Source organism: Onychomys torridus, chromosome 10, assembly GCF_903995425.1.
Source record: "Onychomys torridus chromosome 10, mOncTor1.1, whole genome shotgun sequence".
Classification (NCBI taxonomy): domain Eukaryota; kingdom Metazoa; phylum Chordata; class Mammalia; order Rodentia; family Cricetidae; genus Onychomys; species Onychomys torridus.
Window position 1 is genome coordinate 35,334,309 of NC_050452.1, and position 22,599 is coordinate 35,356,907.

General features: G+C 44.3%; 1 protein-coding gene and 1 pseudogene across 2 annotated transcripts in view; one reads left to right on the top strand and one right to left on the bottom strand.

The window, feature by feature from the left end:
- Positions 1-1,350: 1,350 nt before the first annotated feature.
- On the bottom strand, positions 1,351-2,598 carry LOC118591866 (annotated as a pseudogene).
- Positions 2,599-6,626: 4,028 nt separating this feature from the next.
- The window catches only part of Chic2 (cysteine rich hydrophobic domain 2), a 44,624-nt gene continuing 28,651 nt past the window's right edge, over positions 6,627-22,599 (top strand). Inside the window, exon 1 of one of the 2 annotated variants that reach the window (XM_036201307.1) lies at positions 6,627-7,069. In XM_036201307.1, coding sequence (XP_036057200.1) covers positions 6,951-7,069 — 119 coding nt within the window. In that variant the 5' untranslated portion in view covers positions 6,627-6,950. The remainder of the gene's footprint in view (positions 7,070-22,599) is intronic. The other variant, XM_036201306.1, reaches the window with a different exon arrangement.

Below are 22,599 nucleotides of genomic sequence, written 5' to 3' on the forward strand. Positions count from 1 at the left end.
ACAGAGCAATATCCACAGCATTGTGGGGACACAAACATGTAGTCCTTGGGATGGTGACTTTTTTTTAATGTAGAAAAGCGATTTCCTCCTTATAAGCACTCACACAGTTAGTCAAGGAGATAACAGGCTTGATCCTGAGATAAGTCAACCAAAATGGAGAGAGTATCAAAGTTGTCAAAGACTACCCCCCAAAAAGAAAGAAACTCTTATCAAGGATTAATATAATTAAAAATAATAATAAAACTGGCACCGGGTCATGATGATTCATGCTTTTAATCCCAGCACTCGGGAGGCAGAGGCAGAGGATCTCTGTGAGTTTGAGGCCAGCCTGGTTTACAGAGTGAGTTCCAGGACAGTCAAGTCTACACAGAGAAACCCTGTCTCAAAGAAAAAAAATACACTAACAAGCAAAACTCTATGGAGAAGGAAGAACATGAAGTCTTAATGAAACCAAGAGGAGACAGTGGACATAGGACACTGTGCACCCTGAGGAGTCAAGTGAAGGATCTAAAAGTGGGAATCTGTATGACTCAGAGCTCCCCTAGTTCCTTCACGACAATGACAACTTACAATACTTGTCATGGCTTAGCAACCTACCTCCCTTGGCTCTGTTCCTTAAAGGCCTAGAAACTTGGGCATATAGCTTAAGAAGAAAAATAAGCACACATAATATGTCCTATTTCTGAAACCATTTTAACCTGGGGTTTCTAGTTTGTTACTAGGAAATTCCTCAAGAGAATTTAAATGTAAGTCTGTGGCTTTGTTTAATGCAGTCCTCAGGTAAGAATTAGATAACAGGGCTGGAGAGATGGCTCAGTGGTTTAGAGCACTAGCTGCTCTTCCAGAGGATCAGGGTACAGTTCTAAGTGGTTCATAACTGTTTAACTCTAGTTTTCGGTGATCTGATGTCTTCTTTGGTCTCTGAGGGCACTATATACATGTGGTACATAGATACACATTCAGGTAAACATTCATATATAGAGATAAAAATAAAATCTAAAAACAATTTTAGAAAAGATTAGAAAACAGCCAGTTTGGGTTAATAATTTTTAGAGGCACCAACATTAAAGGGATAGCTGAACAAAGCCTGAGTCTCAAAACCAGTTTTAAATTTGATCTCAAGGTTCAGAGGAGCCGGATGGTGGTGGTGCACGCCTTTAATCCCAGTACTCGGGAGGCAGAGGCAGGTGGATCTCTGAGTTCGAGGCCAGACTGGTCTATAGAGTGAGATCCAGGAAAGGTGCAAAGCTACACAGAGAAACCCTGTCTTGAAAAACCAAAACCAAACCAAACCAAACCAAACCAAAACAAAACAAAACAAAAAAAAAGGTTCAGAGGAAAAGGAGGAGTCTAAAAATCAGAAATGCAGATGTGTCTAGGATCCTCATGCTCTTGGTCCATGCATTCATCATTATAAATGTTCAAGCATTCATCATTATAAACGTTCTCTGCCATCTGCCTCACTTGTGCAATATTATTTCTTGATACAGAACAAATCAGCCAAGGTTCACTAGGCTTCTAGGAGAATTCGAAGATCTTGGCAGTCTGACCACCATGAATAATCAACAACTCTTGTGGGCCATCTTCTGCATCTTCTAGGCTGTTCTTCTCCAACTTTACTTAAACCCCAGGCACTCTATCTACGATCACTAGAAGCCAAGAGTTAGTCTCATTGTGAGGTGACCACTGAACTTGGAATATTTCACCCTTATGTAATTCAAAGGAATGCAACTTGAGTTTCAGATTTCTCAGATCCTGCAAGGCAACAACAGTCTTGTCAGCTGACGCTATGGCAAGAATGAGCTCACTACAAGGACTGAAAACCAGACAGTCTACTTCAGTAGTGTGAGTAGCTTCTAAGTGACTTGGTTTGGAAGTACTGTTTAATAGCTATCATGAATCTTAAGTTTCTGATCATCCACAACTGCCTAAAACAGATGCCAAGAAATGTCTACAGTCGTATGTCCTGTCGAGATGGTCTTTGCATCCACCACTTTTCCTTCCTTTGGAGTTGTACTGCTGTCCCATAGGCAGGTGCTAATGTCATCTGAAGAACTAAGTGACTGCTGAGATTTGCCCTCCTTCTGATGTTGCACTCTCCAGAAGTGTCTGGTGTAGAAGGACATTTTGTGTAGTCAAAATCAAGAATATCACTGGATGTAGATTTTGTTGCAATGATGCCAGGGTTCAGGGGAATATAATAAGCCCTGTTTACTTCTTCCTGGTTGATTTTGATTCCAATTTGTTTTCTCACTGACAGAGCCAACACTTCCAAAGTCTCCCTCCTCACTGTTGGGGGGTGTATAAGGAGCCCTGTTTACTTCTTCATGGTGGTTCTATTTCAGTTTTCCCACTGACAGAGTCAGAACATCCAAATTCTCCTTCCTTACTATTGTGGTGTAATGCATCAAACTGAGCATAAGCATTAGGGGGGTGGACACTGTCTATCACAAGGTGGGTTCATTCATCTCATGTGTGTGTGTGTCCCCAGGACAAGTCAGTGAATGCCAAAATCATTCCCTTCACATCTGTTACATCTGGAAGCCACTGGGCAGTTAACCTGTACTCCAGGCCATGGGTCATCATCAAATCATAAAGAAATGGGTATTCTTTTTCTATATTTTTATATTCCTTATTGATCATCAAAGGCTGCTTCCTAGTTAGCTGTGGTGGCAGGTAAGCCCCAGAACGGGTGTGGGAGAAATCCTGGGACTGTGTGTTGTGGGAGGGGTGAGGAGGCTGCCCACCTGGAATGAGTGGCTTAAATATCAGAAAGTTCTAGACTGGAGAGTAGGAGATCAAAGACCAAGGCTCCAGTGTGTGGAGAACATTCTTCTGGCTTTCAGGTAGCCATCAGCTCACATGGCAGAGAGGAAGAGGGTAGGGCTTCTGCTGTCTCTATCAAGGTAGACATCCTGTTCTGGAAATCCAGCTGTTAGGATCGTTTTAAACCCATGTAGCTCTCAAAAGCCCCATATCCTGAGACCATCATCACATTAAGGATTAAAGTTTTAGCATATGAATTTTAAGGAAGGATACAGTGCAGTCCACAGCACATTCATTTTCTCATTTGGTCCTTCATAACTACATGGCAAAGGTTCCAGTTAGGGTGAAGAAGCTTAGAAAGATAAATGTGGGGGCTGGAGAGATGGCTCAGAGGTTAAGAGCACTGGCTGCTCTTCCAGAGGACCTTTGTTCAATTCCCAGCACCCACATGGCAGCTCACAGATGTAACTTCTGTTCCAGAGGATCCAACACCCTCACACAGACATACATGAAAGCAAAATCACATCAATGCACAAAAAAGTAATATATGTCATAAGTGTACCCAAGGCCACTCAGCTCTGTCCTGACAAAAGTTGGCCTTTTTTGAGGGGATGGGGTAGGGTGGGGTTTCAAGGCAGGATTTTGTTGCATGATATTTATTTACATTGCGTAAAGATGTGTCACTGTGATTGGTTTAATAAAGAGCTGAATGGCCAATAGCTAGGCAGGAACAAATAGGTGGGACTTCCAGGAAGAGAGAGGAACTCAGGATGAATCTAGGCACACAAGAGATGCTAGTGAGACATTGAGAAAGTTGGATGTACACATTGGAAGAAAAGTAAAAGCCATGTGGCCGAACATAGATGAATCGAAACGTGTTAATTTAAGTTATAAGCGCTAGTTGGGAACAATCCTAAGCTAAAGCCCAAGCATCCATAATAATGTCTCCATGTCATTATTGGGGAGCTGGCCGTCCCAAGAAAGCGTGACTACAGGGTTTCTTGGTGTAGCCTTATCTGTCTTGGAAATTATTCTGTAGACCAGGCTGGCCTACAACTCAGAGATCCTCCTGCCTCTGCCTCCTGAGCGCTGCCATTAAAGTTGTGCGCCACCACCTCACACCACCACTACTGGACTAGTTGGAGGTCTTTAAATCTAGGAATAATAAACTCCTCACGATCTGTGAGGATGAGACAGAAAGGGTTGTCACAAGTTTGAGGACAAGTTCCAGGCGTGCCTGGGCTATGAAGTGAGGTGCTGTCTCACTCCCACACCCCCCAAACAGCAACTAAAACTTTGGGTCACTGAGAAGGTGTCCTGTTTGTTCTGAGCCATTTGGTCTGAAGGTAAATGTAGACATGAGGAGTATGGAGAGGGACTTGAAAGGACAGAAATGTTCGCAGGGGTGGGTACTGTGAACACAGGAGAACTCTTGAGGTAGAAGGGGGAAATACCAAAAAGGCTGGTCCATCCTCAGGAAAGGTGGAGGAAGTAGTTTGGCAAGAAACAGGTTGGGGGTGGAGCCTGGAATTATGATGTCAACTATTACAGAGAAGCACTTGACTCTTCTTTCGTCATCCTCTTGGCCTCCTTCCCAGGCCGCACGCCCTTCTTTCTGACACTGGTAGGTTCTTCAGAACAGGAAGAAGAGTCAAAAGGAGAAAAAGCAGCTCCTCTTTAACGCCTAGGCAGTGCGAGTTAGAATGAGCTCTCTGTGGAGTCCAACAGGAATGCTTTCCCCACACAGCGCCCACCGGTGTTGAGAGCGAGGTCCTTGCAAGTCCGCCTATGCCTCATTAACTCCCAATGTTTGGCAATCATGCCGGCCATGAGACATCTCAATTCAGAAAACATGATCTTCCGCTAAGGCGGGATCTGTGGAGGGTGCTGCCGAAGGAAGGGGTCTGTTACAGTTTGCTCCATCAGTCAGTCAGTCCTTGGAAAGCTCTCAGCTCTTCGATCAGCTGCTGTCTACTGAAAGGTGACTTCTGGGTCACACACAGCATGAAGGGCGTGGGCCCTCCTGACAAGGCCTATTTTCCCTCTCCTTACTCCTGTTTCCCTCCTTTTTTCAGCCAAGGAGGAAGTTCAGGAGCTTCCTGCAGCTAATGTGTTGGGGTTGAAGTCCTGAGTGAGACCATTAAAGGCACATGGAACCAAGAGGAAAGTCACAGAGGGTCTCTGAAACTAGTGATACTTCATGACACCAACACATGACACAATGCGGAAGGATCTCGGTGGTCTTCACAGCGGAGAAAGCTGGGAGAATCAGGAATGTTGCCTGTGACTATATTCACTGTGTTCCAGGCTCTCTCTTAAGCATTCCACATGTGTCAAGACAGTCTGTCAAGTAGCCCGGAGGGGTAGATACGGTTATCTTTATTTTATTTTAGAGACAAGGGTCTATTGCAGCCCAAACTGGCCTCAAACTGGCTTTGTAGAGTGACTTTCAATTCCTGATTTTCCTGCTTCAACTGCTAGGGTTTTACGGATGTCTTCCTGTTACATAGGAAAGACCAAGACCTTAAATGTCTTGTCCGGGGTCCCATAGCAAGTAGTAGACTGAGATTCAAGGTCAGGCTTCAGACTACCAAACTAAGCTGCCTCCTACGTATGTGCTCCAATGGAGCCCCCGGCATACCTTCTGAACACCTGACAGAATTACAATTGCTTAATGACAGATGTTACTGCCAGGGACTCTAGCACACATACACACAACCTGTCACATAGTTGGCTCGGTGTTCATTGAATGAATAAATCTGGGAAGGTTGACACACCAACTATTTTCCCTTCCTAGCTCACTGCCCGTTTTCTCCAACTCTTTCCAATATTTAGTTTCTCAGCGTTTCTCACCACCCACATTAACCTTTGTGCATTTTCTGCTTGGACAAAGACCCACAAATGAACTTCAAGGATGTGAGCACTATGTGGAGAACCGTCTGCAGGAGCCTGGGTCCAGCACAGCTATGCTTCCCTCCCCAGTACAATGATAAACTCTCCTTACTCCATTGTCCATTTTGTCCTTAGGAGTCCTGTCCCTGGGCTGTTTGTATGCCTGGCAGACTCTCGATTATGAAACCAAGTCCAAGGTGACCCATCTATTAAGCCAACTGCTCCTCCTTCCATTTTCCTTCCTCTCCTCTTGTCCCATCTCCCACCCCCCTTCTTCCTCTCTTGTGGAGGAAACTGGTAAGGTTTTAATGGAAAAGAACAGATTATCTTTCGTTAGGGAGTTGAAGCATAGAACTGCATTTTCTGAAATTGGAACGCGGAGAATTTGTCAACTTTGTTTGATAGTATGATGGCGAGACTTCTTGTTTAAAACAACAACTACCACCCAACAAACAACCTCGGGGCTGTACTTGAGAGGCTAGAAGGACAAGATATTTGACTTTTGGAGATTTTTTGGAAATCAGAACTGCGGACAAGAACGCACTGTTCCTGTTGTTGGTCTCAAGTTGGGGAAGTCAACCAACTGTGGTTGGCATCGTGTCCTAAAAAGACACCGACAAGAAAAAAAAAACCGAGATGAGATGATTCAGCCGGGTCCCCACGCCAGACATTCTCTCTTCCAGCCAGGGGCTGCTTCGTCCGTCCGCCCACCCTCGAGGTTTGGGCTAGAGATGACTTCAGCTTGGCTTTTCGGTGTCGCATCGGGGGTGGAGGGTGGGGTCGGGTGGCGTGGGTCACCGCCCGGGTCCTCGCCGACGCCGCCTTCCGGGTCGGTGACCCGGGAGCCTGGGGGCGGGGCCGCGCCGACGGGTGGAAGCGGAGGCAGAGCCCGGCGTCCCGGGAGCGCGCGAGGCCTCCCGCGTGCGCGCGCCCGCCCGCCCACCCGCGCGCCCACGCCCGCGCCCGCCCGCGCTCCCGCCCGCGCTCCCGGGAAGTCTCGCGATGCGGTAGCCGGCTGCTCCAGCTTGCGGGGTGGCTCTGGCTGTTGCTGTGGTTGCCGGAGTTGCGGCGGCGGCGGCGGCCCCGGCGGATGTTGACATTGTGTTGTTGTTCCTGCCCACGGTAATGGCGGCGGCGGCGGCGGCGGCGGCGGCCGGGACCGGGTCTCCTCAGTAGCCGGAGCCGACACTGCCGAGCGCCAGCTCCGCGGCCTCCGCGCCCGCAGCTTCGCCAGCCGTTCCCCGCGGCCGCCCCAGAGCCAGGGCCCCGGGCGGGGGGCTCGCCGGCGCGGGATGGCGGATTTCGATGAGATCTACGAGGAGGAGGAGGACGAGGAGCGGGCCCTGGAGGAGCAGCTGCTGAAGTACTCGCCCGACCCGGTGGTGGTCCGCGGCTCCGGTCACGTCACCGTGTAAGGCCCAGGACGAGGACGGGAGGCGCGGGCTGGGTGGGCCCCAGTACCCCTCGGAGTCCTTTTTCCTTGAACCCCCGTGCCCGGTGACTGGCGCGGGACGGGGGCCTCCTGGAAACGCCGGCGACCAGGAAGTGAGAACTTGCTCTGTTTCCATTTGTTTAGGACTCCCAAATGGGGACAGACACTGCCTTCCCTCCTCTCCCTTCCATAGTCCTGGAGCAGGCCCCACGGCCCCGGGGGATGTGTGGGTTCCCAGCAGGGAAGATGGACTGCCTTATGGGCCATCCCTTCAGCCTAGGGATGGAAGAGCCTGTATATTTTACGGGATCCACCTTTGTAAACCACCCCCTCCCCGTTATTCTTTGGGCCTGTGCCATACGGTCTATTGACATATGGCTCAGAGGTCTGATCTGGGATGTAAGACCCCAGTGGCAATTGGTAAGTGAGGTTTACCGTGTTGTGTCTGTCACACATACCCACAGGGCTTCCCAGTTCCCTAAGAGTCAATTTTTGCCAAACTAGTTCAAGTTTCTGCCACTATATATAATAGAAATACACAGGTGGACATAAAAGTAGGCAGAAAGATACATGTTTGTAAGTACTGAGTTTCCTGTAATCGCTCTGCTTTGGGGCAGGACTCTCGGTTGGCTTCTTGTTTGATAAGGGTTCTTGTGAGGCTTATTAGCAACATCAAAAGCCCAATATTATTCAGATAATAAGGGATGAAAGCACCCCGAAAGGTCATGACTAATAAAGGAATGTGTAGACTTGAAGCAAATAATGAGCTGTCCGGAAGGAGGAAGTTTTCTAAGTTTTGTAACATTTCCCTGATAAAGTCCGGAGTTCGTACAACGTGGGCTATTTGATACAACTTGGGCTTTTGCAGCTGATATCTCTGGCTAAAAGTCATAGCTCAAACTTCCTGTCCTTACATATCGCTTCATCACTGATATGGAAAGGCGGGGAGGCTGAAGATGTCTGGAGTACTTTTCCTTGTGTTTTGATGTAGGGTGAGTGGGATGTGCTGTGGATAAGTCAGTGAGTGAAACAGTGAGACTCCTTCTACGATTGTCCGCAGAGCCCTTCCATCTCTCATTGTTGCGGAGAGCAGTCATACTGACTAGCCCATGTTGTTGTTTGGGTGTGCTTATGTAATGCTTTGGTTTCTTAGCACCTGTTAAGTGTGTATTTAGGTGACTTAACACAGGAAAAACACCGCATAATCATTGTCCCATTACCTGAAAAACACCGCATAATCATTGTCCCATTACCTGGATGAGGAGAGGGGCCTTGCACCGTAATAACAGCTGTGTCAACTGTCATTACACGCTTAATTAAGGAATATAGCTGATTATGAATAATACAACTTAAATGTCTATCACAGTGTTTTTAGTGTCATAACCAGCTATTTAATTTCTAGTTTGACTCTTAGGACTTTCTTCTTATTTTAAACTTAAGGACTATGGGTGCTTTAAGAAGCAATTACTAACAGAAAATGGACGTGGTGGCGTTTGTCTAATCCCAGCACTCAGGAGGCAGAGGCAGGGGGATCTGTGAGTTACAGGCCAGTCAGGGCTACATAGAGAGACCCTGGCTCAAAAGGATTTCCAAACTTTTTCATGTTGTCTGTGATGGTCCTTAAAATCCTCATGTCAGATAAAAGCTGGCTGAATTTTATTTACAGCGGTTCAGCCAGGGCTGGGGATGAGGCTCAGCTGTAGAGTGCTTGCCTTGGGTTCAGAACAGCACAACAAAAAGATTCAAGTATAGTTGTAATGTCTCTTTTCAAGAAGAAAAGCTAAACACTTTGTTGGGAAATAGAATAGGCAAAGTGCTCAGATGGTCAGTAAATGTTGGTTGTAGTTGACTATTTGGAGTGGTTAACAGAGTGGGAAATAATTATTAATGGTTTTTCATCTTATCTGTCTGTTAAAATCACCTGGCATTGTGCTTAATACACACTAGCCTCTTTATTATTATCAGTATTGCCAATTGCAAGTCTAACAGTGATTCATTTAGTCGAGTTTATCTGCCCATTAAAATCATCTGGGGAGCCCCAGCATTTGCTCCACCCCCTTTCCAGGTCCGTGGTCCACATATGATGAGGCTCTGGTACATGATCAGGTGGGGGAGAGTCTTATAGGTGATTCTGGTCTGTAGCTAGGACCTCTGCTCCAGACACTGGTGATGGTGGCATTTGCTCACAGTAGCAGTAAGCCTTAGTATGTTTGGGATCTTCCTCAGACACGTCTTCTGATAGTTTGGTTGTAACTGTCTTCCACCACTTCTTATAGACATTACCCGTCTGTCTCTTCAGTTCACACGATGATAGCTGGGTTCAGACCTTTTAGATTAAGGATTAAGTGAGCTAATGAATGTAAAGAATGCACCAGTGTGTTGCTGTGCTCAGGGAATATTAGCCTTTATTGATTATTACCCTCCTTAGGTAATTTTCTACTTTGAGAAAGATATGCGTAAAATACAGCAGTAAGAAATCAGCATTGGGCTGGGCGGTGGTGGCTCATGCCTGTAATCCCAGCACTCTGGGAGGCAGAGGCAGGCGGATCTCTGTGAGTTCGAGGCCAGCCTGGTCTACAAAGTGAGTTCCAGGAAAGGCGCAAAGCTACACAGAGAGACCCTGTCTCGAAAAACAAAAAAAAAAAAAAAAAAAAAAAAAAAAAAAGAAAAAGAAAAAGAAATCAGCAATGGGCTGCGCAGTGGTACACATGCCTTCAATCCCCGAATTCGGATCTCTGTGAATTCAAGGCCAGCCTGGGCTACAGAGTGAGTTCCAGGAAAGGCACAAAGCTACACAGAGAAACCCTGTCTCAAAGAACAAAACAACAAAATCAGCATTGGAGCTGGAGAGATGGCTGAGTAGTTAAGAGCACTGGCTGCTCTTCTAGAGGACCTGGGTTCAGTTCTCAGCACCCATGGCAACTTACAAATTCTGTAACTTCAGTTCTAGGGGACCTGACACCCTCACACAGGCATACATGCAGTCAAAACACCAATACACATGAATTAAAAATATGTAAGTTATTTAAAGAAAAAGAAATCAGCACTGCCATTTTAAAACCAAACAGTGATTCATTTAGTTAATTCTTTTTTATTCTGAAACAGCTTGTATATATAGAATCTCGGTGCAGTGAAAACTTAAGCCTGTTTTGTGGTGATATAGATTGGTATAGTAATATAAAACTTACATATGGCCATCGTGCATAATATTAGGCATACTAGATTGTATAGCATAGTTAGCACCTGCAAAGGTTTTTGAAATTGGTGTTCATGTGCTATTATCACTGTTGAATGTGTTTCACTTTCCTTTCCTTTATAAGTATAAACAGGAAAGCTATTAATAATTATAGTAAAATGTGGGCTGAAGAGATGGCATTTGTTGCTCTTACAGAGGATGGGGTTTAGTTCCCAGCACCCACTTGGTAGCTTACAACCATCCATTTTCCAGTTACAGAGGATTCAACAGCTTCTTCTGACTGCCATGAGCAGTAGGCATGCCCTTGGGGCACAGTCATACATGCAGGCAAAACACTCAAACACAAAAATAATCCAGGCCAGACTCAAAAGATTCAGATCTACCTGTATGCTTGCTTTTGCAGTTGAATATTTCCAATTTTTAAAATTACTTATTTTGCTTTATATGCATTGATTTACCTGCATGTATGTATTTACATTCATGTAATATGGAAGACTTGAATTACAAAAGTATATTTTCTTTTTTCTTTGACTTCTTACCATGTAATGAAAATAAAAAGAAAAATGGCAAGCACACTAGATAGTGTTGGTCACCAGCTACTACTCCTTTTTGATCTGAAGGATGTAAGTATGTTTATTTCTTTAGTAATGGAGAGCAGCCCGACACAACTGGTTGCTATTCCCATACACCCTTTTTCTCACATTCCCCGCTAAACAGATTGGTGAGTCCTGGGGAAGCACAGCACATAACACATTAGTGTTGACGGTTTATTCCAGCCATTTCTTTTACACGTTGAAGCACCTTCATTAGGTTGCTTGATGGGACAGAACCACAGGAAAGCCATGTGCCCAGGGTCAGCCAACTTCCAGCCAATCAGGTTGGTGGCCACTCTAACCGTGTTGAAGGGCAGCTTAGGCGCCAGGCAGGGTCCAGGGGCTGGGCCCAGAAACTGTGAAAGGGACATGCAAATGGTATAGTTTCCTGGATGACACTGGTTTATAATTTTAAATTTTGTAGTTCTTTATCTCAGAATAAAATATATTGCTAATTTATTGGAGACTTTGATTTTTAAAATCAATCACTGACTTTGTGTGCATGTGTGTGGGCACATGTACTCTTGTCAAAGTGATCATGCCTTCCATGTGGGTCCTTGTCAAGCTTGGCAGCAAGCACCTTTGCCTGCTGAGCCATCTTTGCAGCCCAACTTTGACTTGTTATAAGGAAGATAACTCTTCTTTTTGTTTGTTTTCCAAGACAAGGTTTCTCTGTGGGACTGTCCTGAAACTCACTCTATAGCCCAGGCTGGCCTCGAACTCATAGAGATCTGCCTGCCTCTTCCTCCAGAGTGCTGGGATTAAAGGTGTTCGCCACTACCACCTGACCAGGGTGATAACTCTTAGAGAATGTGCTAGTAGTATAAAGGAATTTTTAAAATTTGAGGAAACTAATTTAAAAGTAATTCAAAGCTTGTATTAGCTGAGTAAGCTAACAGTTATCATCATTATTATGTCTTATTCCATACACATTCTGTATCTGAATCAAACTTGAGGATTTCCTAGAGCGGGCATCATCTCTGATTTCTAACTTAGGTCCTATCATCCATTTGTTAACAAGTCAACTTCAGAAGCCAGGTGTGGTATCACAGGCCTTTAATCTCAGTACTCAGGCAGAGGCCAGCAGGCAGATTTCTGTGAGATTGAGGCCAGGCTGGTCTATATAGTGAGTGCCATGCCAGCCATGGCTACATATAGAAATCCTGTCTTATAAAAAAAAGAAAGAAGGGTTGGGGATTTAGGTCCTGGGTTGGGTCCTCAGCTCCAGAAGGAAAAGAAAGAGAGAAAAAGAAAAGACAGGAGGTAAACTTCAGGAAAGTGAGTTATACAGGCATTTAGTTTGAGGAAGGATATGAAGGGGGGGGTTGAATAGGACGACTATTACCTTTTGATGGGTGGACTTCCTTGAAGAAATGAGAGTTAGAGAGCTGCCTCAGTGAGGGATAGCCCTTCTCACACAAGCCTGGCGACTGGAATTGACCGTGCAAAGCAGAGGAGAGGACCGATTCCACAGAAGTGTCCTCTGACCCCACACATGCACTGTGGCATGCCCTTCCCCATGAAAATAAAACAAAGAGAGATACGGTAATGAGCTGAGGTTTCAAAGTTTTACTGTAGTGGAACTGGAAAATTTACATAGGGTTTGAATTCAGAGTTTGAAGTTAGATTTGTGCTTATTCAGAGATGTGAAATTCACTAATTTAAGTATTACCTGGCTGGCTAAGAAGAATACAGGAGCAAAATAGTGAAAAGTAAATTGTGCTTACTTATTTAATGTTGATGAATAGTATTCTAAACAATAACTTAATACCGCTCTAAAAATACATTTTTGAATTGGAGAGACTCCTTGAGTTTATATTGTTATGCATGTATCCCAGTGGAGGCAGGAAGACTACTGAGCTTTGAAGCTGACTAGAGGTACTGGCTGAGGAAAAAGTTTAAATAGCCGTGGCTTGGCTAGTTTAGGTCATGTGTCCCTGTTTCCCCCAGCCTGTGTGTGTCTCCTTTTGTAGCCTACTCTGTCTTGAAGTTCGAGCTATCCTCCTGCCTCAGCTGCCAGAGTGCTGCTTGAGCCACTGCTCCTGGCAGGCTTTTGGTACATTATACAGCTGTCTGAGGTTTTGTTCTCAGCAAGGGTAAGCCTTAACTCTAACTTGGAACAGCTGATATCCCCAAGTGTCTGCACACCACTGTTTTCTGTGTAAGCTTGTTTTGCTCACTTGACCCAGTCAGAATCATAAGGGGAAGGCCAGGGTACGTGTGTTTATGAGGTGGGATCTTGATCGGCTGGTCTTGAACTCCTGGGCTGGGCATGCTCATTTAATTTTAGCCTCCCCAGTAGTTGGGAGTAGGCATATCCCATCATGCCCTTCTCTAAGCATTTCTTTCTAATGAGACTCGGTGTTTCTTATATCAGACATATTTCATATGTAATGGGTGGTGCTGTGGAAAGACTGGTTCTTGACATCAGTCATAGCGGTTTCAATTCTTGGATACTTCCTAACTAACCATAGATGAACTTTTCTGAATTTCACTTTTCTCACCTGCAAAAGGAGATAATACCTACTTTGGAGGTTAGGTATGAGACTCAGAAATACAACTTTAATTTTATGACCTGGACCCATCATAGGCATTCAACAAATTCTTATTTATCACGATTTGATTTTTATTCCCTATGTACACATTTTGTGGTTAATTTTTACTATTTGAAAAGAAAAAAAAAAATCAGTCCAAAATGTGATACATTACTTCCCTGCTTTATTTGTGCTTTTGGGGTTTTTGAGGCAGGGTCCCTGGGTAGCTCTGGCTCTCTTGGAACTCTGTAGACAGACACCATCTTCCCCCCTCCCCGGGGGGTGGGGGTGGGGTGTAGTGGTTTAGGTGTGTGCCAGCAGGCCTGGCTGTGTTTTCTACTTTAAAACAAGATCTTGAGCATAAATCAGCTAGTCAATTTTTCTAAAGGACTATTTACTCAAAAAAGGCCTTATCAGAAGGGCCCCTGAGGTTGTGTTGGTTTGAGACCCAGCCTCCTTGAATGGCATTTTTCTTCAGTCTCCTGCCACCTCACTAAACTGGTGTACTTCAAGTGAAACAACCGATCTTAGAAGACTGTATAGAGTAAAAAGTTTATTCTAGATACTGAATTTAGGTACGAAGTTTTGGGTTTGTTTGTTTGTTTTTCTAGACAGGATTTCTCTGTGTAGCCCTGGATGTCCTGGAACTCACCCTATAGACTAGGCTGGCCTCTACCTTCCAAGTGCTGGGGATAAAAGCATGCACTACCAAGACTGGCTCTAATTATTTATCAACACCTTATTTTGTTTGTTCTGTTGTTTCCATGTCTGGTTGATGTGGCTCTGGGTAGGAGCAGCCCTGGGTTTCATTTGCTCTGAGAACGACCAATTTGGCTGTATCTCCAGCTTCACAGGTATTCCTCACATTCAATGCCAGACGTTAGATGAGCTCTGAAAGACATGAAGAGTCTTCACGCAGTTCACAGCTAGTAGATGAGTTCTACAGGAAAAGGAAAGCAGTGAAAAGTGCTGTGATTGACAGTTCTGGGGTTAGGGAAGATGGTGCTGAGGAAGGATAAAACAGTCTTAGGAAGAACTAGACTAGACTCGGAGATGTAAACCCAGTAAGTCTGAAGAAGAGTTATATTACAGCTAGACCATACAGAAAACAGGAGTGTGTGCGTGTTTGATGGAGAGACCAGTGAGCTTAATCAATCAGGGTTACTTCCAGGGTTGTGAATGAAAGGCTGTCTACAGGCACACACTTAGTGTGCCGTGGTGGCTCCACTACTGAGGGAAATGCTGGAGTGAAATTGAAGACACAGTTGCAGTCATCTAGGTGAAACATGAGAGAGGCCTGGCTGGGTTCGTGGTCCCTAGGGAAAGAGGTGTTCTAGGTCTAAAACATCAAATTTTACAACTTTTCCATAAGATATGGGAAAACAGAGCAACAACTGAGCTTTACTTGTGTAAATGTGGTTCCTTTGGTTGATTTGGTTTGATTTTGGCTCTGTGATGGATGAGGTCAAAGAACTGGGTCTGCCCTTGCTAAGCTGATTGGGGACTATTTTTAATGACATATCTGGACCTCTTGTTGCCATCGGCAGCTAATATGCCAAGAGAGCAGCCTTTGCCAGGTTGTAGAGGAGCTTCCTCGTTACATTTGTGGAATGATATTCTTTACTACAATATGGGTGATGTTTGGAGACTGTTCATTTTTTAGATTTCAGGGAAAGATCTACATTTAAGGCTAACTTGGGAGTACCAAGGGCTGAAATGTTCTAATGGTCCTGAAAAAAGTTCTTATTTTTTAAGTTCTTCCATGTAGCTTACTTCGGTAGAGTTGGCTAGACTTTGATACAACTTTCCTTGTTCCCTTTTGTTGATCACAGATACATAACCAAGTTCCCTCTGGCTGGAATTCATTGTGTGGTTCCAGCTGGCCTTAAACCTGCCTCCTCCCTCCTGCCTCTGCTTCCTTAGTGCTGGAGTTGTAGGTGTGGGCTACTCTGCCTGGCAAGTGCCTCTTGGTTTCCTTTTACTTGCATTGTGGTTATTTATGGTGAAGTCTGGGTTTGTTCAGTGAAGGAGTTCTTCAGCTTTCTTTGTCTGCCTTTTTATAGTAGGAAATGTTACTTACAGTTACTATTTTTGGTGGCCTATTGTATTAGTAAGCTTTCCATTACTGTAACAAAATGCCTGGAGTAATTAATTAGAAAGTTTTAATTAACTTAGAAAGTTTTATTTTGGCTTAGAGTTTTGAGATTTCATGCACACTTACATGCACACTCACCCATGCAGAGGGCGTGGAGAGGGAGGAGAAGGGAATACTGGTACTAAAAGTGTGCTCTCTAGCAGCAGTCCTCCTGCTGCTCTTCCAGAGGGTGTGGGCTTGATCCCCAGCACCCAGGTGGCAGCTCACTTCATGGCACTCCAGTCTCAGGAATCCAGTGTCTTCTGGCCTCTGAACAACAGGCACACACACACAGTACATAGACTGTGTGCAGGCCAAGCACCTGTACACCTAAAATGAACTATGAAAGACCAGCTTTTGCTTTTTAGTTGAGTGAATGAGATGGTAACTCCATAGAATGGAACAAATCTAAACATGGTCCAGAATATGGTCCCAAAGTTAAAATTGTTAGACTTGTCTCCAACTGCAGGGGTTTTGTGTCTTCTGGTAGAGTACACTGTTAGTATCAGGCCTGTTCTCTCTCTCCCTCCCTCTTTCTTTCTCTCTGTCTCGTGTGTGTGTGTGTGTGTGTGTGTGTGTGTGTGTGTGTGTGTGTGTGTGTCCATGTTCAACTGCAAGGGTTTATTTCTTTCAGTCCTTGTTGAGCTGTGTTGATATTCACATACTGAGATGGTTGGTAAATTAAAGCATGTTTTATAGACAGCAGGGTCTGTTAATTTCTTCCATAATTATGATTTCATCTCCACAAATAGCTAAAAATCTGATTCCATTGAGTTCAAAATGCAGCATTAGGAAAACTGTTCTGTCTTCATTTACTGTCTGTATAACCCATGTGTTTAGTTTGTGTCTGAAATTTCTGGTTCATATGTGCACAGGTCTTGTCCTAGCTATGGGAGGTAAAATTCTGTGACTCTGGGTCCTACAGGTTGGCTAAGAGGAGTGTCAGAGTTTCTCTTATCCAAAACTGAATTCAGAATACTTTGTTCAAAGCAGCTTTCCTGTTCTCAGTTGATGATAGACCCAGCATTGGATTTATTTAGGCTAAAATAAAAAAAAAAATCTTTGGAAGATTTAATTGTGTGTGTGTGCGTGCATGTGTGTGTGTGCATGCGTGCGTGCGTGTGTGTGTCTGCCGTGAATATGTGTGTGCCGGAAGAGGCTAGAAGAAGGTGTTGGATCCTCTGGAGCGGCAGTTATTAGTCACTGACTGTGGGTGCTTATTCTAGTTTGTTCTTTGTTGCTGTGATAAAAACCATGACCAAGCAACTCAGAGGGGAAAGAACTATTTGGTCTACAAGTTAGAGTAGGAAAGCTGAGGCAGGAACCTGGAGGCAGAAACTGAAACAGACCGTGGAAGAATGCTCTTTACTGGCTTGCTCAGCCTGCTCTCTTACAGAATCCAGGACCACCTGCCTAGGGATGGCACCGCCCACATCGCTACTGGGCCCTCCCACATTAATCGTTAATGAAGAAATGCTCCACAGGCTTGCCTACAGGCCAGTCTGATGGGTAGCATTTTCTCAGTTGAGCTTTCCTCTTCCTAGATGACACTAGCTTGTGTCAAATTTACAGAAACTAGCCAGCACAGTGTCCCATAGACAAAAAATTTGGACATCTTAGAAGTCTTTCTCTGTACCCATTGTGTCAAGCAACCCAATAGTTCTGTTTAAACACGACTTTCTGTGTGTTCCCCTTGCTCCTTGTGCCTTAGACTTACTATTTTCCCTTTTCCACTCCTTGCCCCTTCCCCCTTTTGCAGCTCCACTGGCAGGCACATCTGCATCATAGTTGCATCATAGTGCAGAATTCAGCTGTCTCTCCTTATCAGCTACCTGGCACCTCATCTCCTTTAGAGTCCTGTAGGTGGAAGTTTCTCTGATCTGCCCAGCCCTGTAGTCGGGACAAATGTCTCCCATGTGTGTCTCTCAGCCTCTTGGTCCCAAGTAAACACACAGAGGCTTTTATTATTTACCAGCTGTGTGGCCTAATGGCTCAGGCTTCTCACTAGCTAGCTCTTACAACTTAACTCAGCCTGTTTCTATGAGTCTGTGCATTACCACGTGCCTTCATGGCTTACCAGTACTTTCACATCTTTATTCTGGTGGTAGCTCAGAGTCTGCCCCACTTTCCTTTTCTTCTCCTCTCTCTCCAGTCGGAATGTACCTCCTCACCTTGTTCTGCCTCACCATTGGCCAAACAGCTTTATTTATCAACCAGTCAGAGCAGCACATGTTCACAGCGGACAGAAAGACATCCCACAGCAGAGCCCTTTCTCTGGCTGCAAGCCTGTCCCTGACCTAGCCTACCCTGTGGACAGTCTCTGACTCTTCCTTCTGCTCCCTTACCCTATTCTAGTTACACTGGCTTCCTTTCCATCTCCATTATTCTAGGTGTGTTTCTGGCCTATGCCCTTTGTACTGGCTGGCTCCTCTCTGTGGATACTTGTGTCTAATACCCAGAACCTAGGTCCTTCTCATCTCAAATCTCTGTCAGTTAGAGGTGTGTCCTCCTGCTAAAAGTCAGAACATTTCATCTTCTTTGCTACGTTTTTCTTTTTTCATAACTGTCTTCTGTCAGAACATGAATTAGCAAGACATGCTACAGTATACATTTATTTATTTGCAACCAGAATTTGCTATGTAGCTGGCCTCACACCTCAAGTCCTCCCACTTCAGCTTTCTAAATTCTGGGCCTACTGCAGGCATGTGCCTCTATACCTCACTCTAGAATATAAACTTGTTGTAAAGAGAGAAACCTTCAGTAACATTTCCCTTATTATAGCAACTGTTCTAAGTGTAATTGAACCCTTAAATCTTGCATTTTTTTTTTTTTTTTTTAAATTTGAGGAGCTGGGTATGGTGGTGTACGCCTTTACTTATTTCTTTTTATGTGCATTGGTGTCAGGTCCCCTGGAACTGGAATTACAGATAGTTGTGAGCTGCCATGTGGGTGGGTGCTGCAAATTGAACCTGGGTCCTCTGGAAACAGTCAGTGCTCTTAACCACTGAGCCATCTTTCCAGCCCCTAGTGTATGCCTTTAATCTCAGCACTTAGGGGGCAGAGGCAGGAGAATCTGAGTTCAAAATCTGGTCTACATAGGAAACTTCCAAGACAGCCAAGTTTCTCAAAACAAACAAAAACCTAACAACAACAACAACAAAATTGGGAGAGTTGGGCTCATGAGATGGCTCAGTGTGTAAACATGATTGTTATCCAAGCCTAGAACCTGAGTTTGATCCCTGGAACCCATGTAAAGGTGGAAGGAGAAACCACAAAGGTATCACCTTCTCTCCATATGAGCTCTGTGGCACATGTGTCTTAGTTAGAGTTTCTAGTGCTCTGATGAAACACTGTGACCCAAGCAGTCTGGAGAGGAAAGGGTTTATTCAGCTTACATTTCCACATCACAATTCATCATTGAAGGAAGTTGGGACACTAACTCAAACAGGGCAGGAACCTGGAGGCAGGAGCTGATGCAGAGGCTGTGGAGGGTACTGCTTACTGGCTTGCTCAGCATGGCTTGCTTAGCCTGCTTTCTTATAGAACCCATGGGTGGCACCACCCACTATGGGCTAGACTTTTCCCCATCAATCATTAAGAAAATGCCCTAGAGCCAGGTCTTACATGTGGGAGACCAGCTCCCACATTTATTTACCCCAGGGACTCTCGAGAAGAGAGGGATAAGAGACTTAGATAGAAATATAGAGGGGAAAGAAACAGAAAGAAACATAGGCTAGCCTCTGGTGGGCCTGGATCCTTATCCACCAGCCCAGAACTTTATTCAAAAGGGCTTTTTATAACAATGCCAAGGGGTGAGGCAAGAATACCTCCCCCTGCTAGATACAACCAAGTGTAGACCCTTCCAAACACCTGCACTCAGGCCAGTGGACCAATCATTCTCTTATGCAGGCCAGCTGGGTAAAGCCATAGGAAACCTTGGTGGGCTCCAACACTTACGGAGGCATTTTCTCAATGAGAAATAATTTTCAGATAATTCTAGCTTGTATTAGTTTGACATAAAACTAGCCAGCACACACACTATACTAACACAGACACACAATTACAAAGTTTAAAAATGAGGGGGAGGGATTGAGATAGGAAGCTTACTAGTTCCATGCCATACTGACCTATAGTGAGTCACCATATTTTATTTAATAAATAAAATAAAACTAGAGATGACACTGGGATGGAGCTTTATTAGAAAGTGATTGCCAGGGCTCTGGATGTCATCCTTAGCACTGTACAAACTAAAAACTTAGGATAGCACAACATTAACTCTTTGGTCTGCTTTTGTCTGAGACAAATAAAATTGCAGGGAAGATTTACTTTTCTAATAATATGATGAATTGATATTGTAACCAGGATTAGAATTCCGGCATTCCCTTTACATTGTGTTGCTCTTCCAGCTGCACCACATTAGTTTTTTGTACTTGGCAGTTAACAAGTCTGACCTAAGTGAATTGCTGGCTGCATGCTCACCATTTCAGTTGTCAGCCTGCTGGTACTGCTTGGCTTTCTTGAAATCGGCATGCTTTCCATACCCTGTTTTCTACAGTCTGCCTGACCTTGAGGGGCTTTATGGATGGAGGACGGGAGGGAGGGCTCATCGGTTAAGAGGGCTTGTTGCTCTTTACGGAGGACCTGGGTTCAGTTCCCAGCATTCACATGGTGAGTCACAACCATCCTTAGCTCCCGGTTCAGGTGATCTGAGACCCTCTTCAGAACCCCTTGGGCACCATGCACACACATGTGCGCAGGCATACATGCAGGCAAAACACTCAGGAACACTCAGATAAGTAAATCTTCTAAAATACACAAAAGTACGGGGAGGTATGGAAGGGTCTTAGCTGACTTAACAGCAACATAAAAAGAGCACTTGCTGTGTAATCTAGACACAAATAGGACTTCAGCACTGTGAGCATGCTTGTGACTCAGGCTGCAAGGGGAGCAAAGCCTGGAGAATTGGGGGAGCTTTCTTATACCAGACTAGCAGGGAAAGAGCAAACCCCAGGTTCAGGGAGAAAGAGGCTGCCTCAGAAGAATAAGTAGAGAGAGGTAAAGAAGGATACCTCACAGAGACACATACAAACAAATAAGCACTAAAACCCCCAAACCAAAGTGATGTGTGTGTGTGTGTGTGTGTGTGTGTGTGTGTGTATGTATGTATGTATGTGTATACGTCTATACGTGTATATATGCGAGAGAGAGGTAAAGAAGGATACCTCACAGAGACACATACAAACAAATAAGCATTAAAACCCCCAGACCAAAGTGATGTGTGTGTGTGCGCATGCGTGCGTGCGTGTGTGTGTGTGTGTGTGTGTGTGTGTGTGTGTGTACATATATACGTGTGTGTGTATATATATATATATATATATATATATATATATATATATATATATGAGAAAGAGGGAGGAGAGAGAGAGGAGAGAGAGAGGAGAGACAGAGACCCTTTCAAAAACTTAAAATACACTTTTTTGGTTTTGGTTGGTGGGTTTTGTTGTTGTTTGTTTTAAGACAGGTTCTCATGTAGCTTGGGCAGACAGTGAACTCCCCAAGTAGCTGAAGGCGACCTTGAATTCCTGGTCTTCCGGTCACCACTTCCCGAGTTCTGGCATTTGGATGTATGCCACCACACCTGGTGTATGTAATGCTGGGGATTGATCTCAGAGCTAAATGTTCGCTAGGCAACTTCATGAATGTTACTAACTGAGCGGCATTTTCAGCCCTGAAATACACTCTAAAGCTACTAGAATTATCTAAATATAGGCACGTCTCTTGTACATACATATTCTGTCTTAAAACTCTCATCTATTTTTTCTTAATATTTTAATTCTTTTTCTAATTATAAAGAAAGGCATACAGATTACTTAAAAATTAGGAAGTTGAATTTCCCAATGAGGCAGAAAATGAAATTTAGGATTATTAAGATACAAAAGGGCTCATGTTTTGTGTAATTGTTCCTAGGTTTTTTTTTTCCTTTCTATTTTTTGGTGTGTGTTTTTGTGTACTGTGTGTGTTATATGTACTTTTAAACTGTAGTGTACAGTGTGCCTTTGAGGGTTTGTGTGCATGCTTGTGTGTTATATGTACATTTTTATGTAGTGCTTGTATGCACACACATGTTGAGGCGGTCTCCTGTTTCGTTCTCACTTTGCCTTTATTTTCTGAGCTAGAAACTCACTGAACCAAAGCTCATGAGCTTCTTCCTGTCTTCCCCCAGTGCTGCATTTACAGGTGCTGTGCCTGGCTTTTGTGTGTGTTCTGGGGATCCAGACTCAGGCTCATGTCCCCTGTCCTATCCCTAGTCTTTCAATTTAGTCTTAAATACTAACAGATTTTATTAGAGAAGTCATGGAAAACATGAAAATTAAAAAATGCCATCCATAGTCTTCATTATCTAGGGTTAACTACCATTAGTATTTGGATGGATTTGATTTCTATTTTCATATGTCAATAATTACATTAAAATTTAGGCAATAGGGGGCTGGAAGATGGCTCAGTGGTTAAGAACACTGACTGCTTTTCCAGAGGACCTGGGTTCAATTCCCAGCACCCACATGGCAGCTCACAACTGTTTGTAATTCCAGTCCCAAGGGACCTGACACTCATAATACACATAAAATAAAAATAAATACATTTTTTTTTTAAATTTAGGCAGTAGTATTTTAGGTTTTTTTTTCCATTAAGAATTCTATTTGGAGCATTTGCCACTATCATTATGGGATCTTAAAAACAAGAAAGTTGAGGCTTTATTAGATTATAAAAGAAACACTTAAGGCGATTTAAGCAGTAGGATTTTAATTACGAATGCTCTGGGGGATGGGGCTGGAGAGATGGCTCAGCAGTTAGGAGCATTGGCTGCTCTTCCCAAGGACCCAGGTCCAATTCCTAGCACTTCAACATGGCAGCTCAAGCTGTCTATCACTCCAGTTCCAGGGTGTCTGACACATTCACACAGACAGACATACAGGCAACATCACCAGTGCACATGTAATTAAGAATAAAGAATGTCTTGAGGACTAGGAGGACAGTGCTCCACCATTGCACAG